The sequence below is a fragment of the Phytophthora parasitica genome (assembly GCF_000247585.1).
Source record: "Phytophthora parasitica INRA-310 unplaced genomic scaffold supercont2.7, whole genome shotgun sequence".
Lineage (NCBI taxonomy): Eukaryota > Oomycota > Peronosporomycetes > Peronosporales > Peronosporaceae > Phytophthora > Phytophthora nicotianae.
In genome coordinates this window covers 1,195,230-1,200,903 of record NW_008648993.1, presented here as the reverse complement: position 1 = coordinate 1,200,903, position 5,674 = coordinate 1,195,230, and the positions used below count along the sequence as shown (strand labels likewise).

Genomic DNA, 5,674 nt, shown 5'->3' with positions numbered 1-5,674 from the left:
CGGGCAATCCCAAGGTCCCCCACTACAAAACTGTCGCGGAATGGACGCTGGACTGGGTAGCAAGTCGTCGAGTCGATGACATCAAGAAGGCATTTACACTGTGTGGGGTGGAACCAAAGACAAGCTTCAACCGTGACAAGCTTCATCAGCCTTTAAAAGACCTTCTGGCATCCGACCTCGACATGGAAAAATGGCATGCATCGTACCAACATATCCGTGGCGAAGCAGACGATCGAGAACAGCTCTGCGTAGCAGCTCCTTCCTTGTACCTTCCTGACAACGAGAGGTCGAGCTTGTTTTACTGCTTACTCTTCGGTGTATCAATCGCTGTAGATGACTTCGTTTACGAGCTTGTGAGCTACATGAAGAACTTGGAAGATCTAAGTGGCCTCATTGACGAGCTGTATCTGGACGAGCTTCAACAGGGAAACACGGATCCGGGAGAGTTGGAGATTCATGCGGCTTCAAAGCTCCACAGCTGGAATGTTGTGGTGACTGCAGTGGACAAGGACTGCAAAGTGGGCTCAAAATTTACTTACTAAGTGGAGAATCCTGTGAAAACAATGCATTTAGCTCGCAGTGGGTCGTACTTTGCAGTTGAAGTGGATGGATACATTGTTTAGTCATTTTGGTACTGGAATCCTGAAATAAAAAGTAAAAAGAATAATGATTTTTTTCTTAAAAGAATAAAACCTCCGTATATACAATGCAGTCCCCAATGAAAGAAAACAACTGACCCGTTACCACACCACAATTTATGTGAACTGCACGAAGGCGGGCTTGAACACTCGGTCAGTAGCATAGGAGGGTCGAACCCACACCAATAAACCAAAGTAACCCTGACGAATCATTGAAACATTCGGTATATTTTTGTTGCATAGCGCCTAGGCGTTTAAAACCAATAATTTCATCGTCTGTAAGAATCAACGTCATAACGGCTAGGCGTACTGCGCGGGGGAAGACGGTAGCTATAGGATGATAAAACGTGGGTATGTTCGTACAAAGTTTTCCCCACCACGCATTTGCCTTGTCAGCATATCTTTCTGATTGGTCAAATCGGATAAAACTTAATTTCTTGTCATCTACCATGATTGATCCAAGGTGGAACATGTGTTTTGCTTTTTAGAATGCGGGTATTAACCTTAACGAAAAGATGATAAACCGATATATATCGATTTAAACTCATTACTTCAGCTTATCGTTGAGGGCAAGATACGAATCCAAATGAAAGGAGGACGCACTGGCTACGATTTCTGATTTTGCCAACGGGTCACGCTTGTTTATCTCAAACGCTGCGGAAAAACAAATCGTGTAGTTCTGTCCCCGCCGGAACATTTTTCGTTTGCTAAAAATATTTTTAGGTCATGTCATCGAATGCATGTCTGGTTTAGGCATTGTACGGTGTTACGAAAAACTTCAACGATGAGTGACTTAGTGGTTGGTAGAACGATTCCAGTAGTCCTAAAATGAACGTAGTGCGGTCGAATATCCTGGCTGTGCCGTCAGCGTAGCACACAAATTTCCTCGGATATGGAGACTGCATGCTCCACGAGACTTATACTTGGATCTAAGGGGCGTTGTATAATACTTCTCTAGTCCACGATAATATGCGCAATTGTTTTTTTTGTGGTGCACACAATACGTTTTATTGGCCAAAACTCAACCAGCAGGCAATACGGCAACGTGCTCTCCCGCGCCAGTAATTTCAAAGGAAATTAACCACTAATTCCTACTCTCTGATAAAGCTTTCATCCCAACACAATGCGCACGCCGGGTGCCAAAGAAATATCTCCGCAGGTCCGCGTAGTTTCTGCTGTCGCTCTGTTTTTATCTGTTAGGTCAAGCAACGACAAAGTGCAAAGAGGCTGTATTAAAGCTGCGGCTGAACGGTTTAAGATCTCTCGCCGTTAAGTGTCCGTGATATGGAGCAACCGCGACAACTTCGAAGCTCTTGTTGCCCCTCGAAAACCAAGAGCCCGAGGACGCACTCAACCTTCTCCAGCGGAAATCGCTGGCAAAATTCATGAAGTACCCATGAACGCGCGCCCCAGTCGTTGCGTTGTCTCGCCTCGGCTACTAGCATTCCTTAGACGACGCTGATGCGCCACTTGGCGGCAGGTGTCTTTTGTCGTGCTACGACTCGTGTTAAGCCGAAGCTGACAGACGTGCACAAGGCACGCCGCTTGGCTTTTGCTCTTGCTCATGTGGAGCGAGTATTTGGTACGTTGCTGCAATACTTAAATCTTCTATAAAACTAACCTTTTTTGTGTTTGTTTCTTATTACTAGGAGGAAGAGACTATAGAATGCATCGCATGTATGACTACGTACACGTAGATGAAAAATGGTTCAATTTATACAAGGTATCGACAAGATATTACCTCACCAAGGATGAGTTTGCACCTTATCAAGCATGCCCCAACCGCCGCTTCATTGGCAAGGTCATGTTTCTTGTAGCCGTAGCGCGGCCGCGGTACGACGCTAAACGCAAGACTTATGTCGACGGAAAAATCGGAATTTGTCCGATTGTAGAGTACGTGCGTGTTCAACGAAGCTGGCAAATAGAGCAAAAGGCACTACTGAGGTGAAAAACGTCAACAGGACGCGAAAGGTGTATGTGAAGATGCTCAAGGAAAAAGTATTTCCAGCGATTCGGCAACTTTGGCCTGGTAAAGCAATTGATTATTTTTTTTTATTGTGATTAATATTTATCGTACTGTAGGGTGAAAATCTCTGCGCATTAAGGTGCAGCAAGACAACGCTGGACCACATGTTGCGGGAGACAACGCAGATATTCTTGAGGCCGGGATCGAGCACGGCTGGACGATAGATATGACGTGTCAGCCACCTCGTTCGCCGGACATGAACGTCCTCGATCTTGGTCTGTTCAATGCTATTCAGAGTGGTCAGTATCGCTACCCTACACATAACCTCCAGGGGTTGATCACTGTAGTGGAAGACGCTTTTTGAAGCTTACCACGCACGACAATCGACAAGTGCTTCGTTACGCTTCAAAGGGTTTTGCAGTGTGTAATTTCCTGCGGTGATGGCAATAACTACGCGTTGCCTCGGGTACGCAAGCTCTTTCTAAACGCAAGATCAAACGTAACTCCGTCTTCGCTCCCCATACTGAAGGAGATTGTCATCGTAGGCTTCCGCTTGCTAGAAGCCAAATAAAAGTACGGTTTTACCTAAAGTGTCGCTTAAATCATATGTAAAATTGACCATAATTTTTCAAATAAATCGTTACTTGCCTGCTATTGGATAAATCTCTGAGTGAATGCGAATTTCATCGAGAAAAACCTCTTTTTATTTCCGTGCTGTCTCTTCCGTAAATGGAGCGTTTTAGAGATAAAACAGGATTCATGCAATAGCCAGTATTGAGAGGATCCAGCAGTATTTTTCAGCGTGAATATCGCTAACTTGCCTAAGTTTTATGAAAAAAAAACCTAATGGGCCCCGGAATACCGAGCGTAATAACGATGTTCTAGTGCTCATTTCGAAACAATTTTCCCCAGCAAAAATCCCCCGAATGCAGCAAGAGCAAAGCTGTCTGATGATGGTTGTTTTGTTGTCTAATTCGTTCTAAGGCTAATATTACTCCCAAAAAACCGAAACGCGCATATTATCGTGGACCAGAGAAGTATAGTTGAAGATATTCCAGTGAATCAATTGTGTGTACGATCGCAATAGCGAATCCTCGATTGTGGATGTCGAGATGGTGGGGAACAAGAATATCCATTCAAGAATGACTAATTATATAAGCTTGAGAAAATAACAGCATACGGGCCTGAGACAGCGCGATCTTTGAATTATTGCATATATTCGCAGCGGGATATGCAATATCAAGTTTGAGTTAAAGTTGCTCAAAAGTTACAGCATCTTTATTTAAAATGAAAAAGGGCGCTCTTGATTACTAGTGCTTTTATGGTCATTTGGAGCGCCTCTAATGGGTTAAACACACGCATGATAATCAAACCATATGAAACACCACGTGTAGTAAAAGGGCAGCAACGCGATTCGCTGTTTTCCTTTGGATTTGTCGTAGGACAACGGCGAAAGAAAAATATATTTTTTCCACCGACCCTACGCCCCAATCCGCTGATTACCTCACATAGGTGATCGGAAGATAGTATGGACGTGATCCATGGACTGACGGAACCAATCTACCTATATCATCTTGAGTTAGGATAAGCCATGCTATCTCTTCCCACATGGAATGGCGCCGCCGGCATACATGTCGTCAGGATCCAAGACCGGGTCCAACAGCGTGTGCGGGAAACCCAAACGGGTGTGTTCCCGTTGTTCCAGCTACTGGGGGAGTTGTGCTTTGCCCAGACGATGAGTCCATCCTTGCTACCCGTCGGGTACCACTCATTCAGTTCAGATGGGGAATTCTCTACGCCAAAACTATCAAGCGTCAAGATATTCGTTATTTACGTTATGGGTTTCGTAAAATTCTATATGTTTATTATATAATTCTTATATATGTGCCAGGGCCAGCAACCGGCGGCTCACAACTTACGGAACGCGCCATACAACAGCAGTTTGCATGAGGCTTATGTTACCGCGACACTGTGCATGCTACCTCACAGGTGACGGCGATGATATACACCCAGGTGCAATCCCTGGAGTCCCTGGATAGCCAACGGGAAGGCATCCTCTGATGCGTGAAGAACTTGAGCCAGTGTGAATGGGGGGGGGGGCACAAAGTCTTTACAAAAACCGCTCAGGACTATCGATCGGCTCGTATGCGGCTGCGAGCTTATCTACAACAGCCGAAGGTCCGCCAAATGGCTCAGGCAAATCGAAGAGAGTGAGCTTGCTACACTACAACTAGTTTGAGAGCTCGCCCAACCAACACGAAACGAAAATACGAAGGCTACCAGACAGAGTTTAAGGAGTGGTGCAATCAGATACACTTTTGCTACGGAATCACAGTCACATAGGGCAAGTTACATTTTTTCTTGTCAGAGCAAGTGGTAGGTATAGAGTAAAAAAAAGAAGAAAGGCACGGTGATTGGGGGTTCTACGGAATGTGGATACGTCAACGCTGTAGTCGATCTCTACAACCAACAAGTCGCTCTTCGAGTTAACTCAAAATTCCCACCCTCGATCTGTACAAGTGAAAAATCTGATAAAGAATGTAAATCTCAAATCACTAAAATAAATATATATAGAAATATCAATATCGCGGCCTTGGATCGTGGCTAGATGGCTATCCGTTTGAGGCTCAATTTCTTCAGATTTGCGATACATTTTTCCTTTTGAATGACCTCGGAGGGCGAGCAGCCTTTTTAATTTCGCACACGGTTTGTTACGTGGAGAAAATATTCACGATCTAGAACTAGCACATATGTTTTCCCAGGTTCTTGATGGGGAAGGGTTTCAACCTTTTACCACTCTCGTCTTGCGGATACAACACGGAAAAACAAACACTTTTGGGAAGCTTCAACATGCTGGCTACAAGCGTAATAAAGACGTACACTTATGCTCAGTTGATGCTGTTGCTTACTATTTGTTCGAGCGGTACCACGTCAACTTGGAACCTTTTTCCTAAATTCCGGCAATATAAATACTGGTATGTTATTAAATTTTTGCGTGGGCGCAATCGCTTCAAGTCAATTCCCTACGAAACACACAAGTCCAGCTATGAACAAGTTTTCAAACGACTTG

The 5,674-nt window shown here is 44.6% G+C and overlaps 2 protein-coding genes across 2 annotated transcripts in view; both read left to right on the top strand.

The window, feature by feature from the left end:
* The window catches only part of PPTG_21674 (hypothetical protein), a gene marked incomplete at both ends in the record, with an annotated part of 3,364 nt that extends 2,822 nt beyond the window's left edge, over positions 1-542 (top strand). Inside the window, one exon of the mRNA XM_008899307.1 lies at positions 61-542. Coding sequence (XP_008897555.1) covers positions 61-542 — 482 coding nt within the window. The remainder of the gene's footprint in view (positions 1-60) is intronic.
* A 1,557-nt stretch (positions 543-2,099) lies between these two features.
* On the top strand, positions 2,100-2,968 carry PPTG_05421 (hypothetical protein; the record flags this gene model as incomplete). The annotated part of the gene is made up of 4 exons (XM_008898967.1): positions 2,100-2,220; positions 2,288-2,471; positions 2,531-2,636; positions 2,750-2,968. 4 exons carry the CDS (start codon positions 2,100-2,102, stop codon positions 2,966-2,968), a joined length of 630 nt encoding a protein of 209 aa, XP_008897215.1.
* Positions 2,969-5,674: the final 2,706 nt, after the last annotated feature.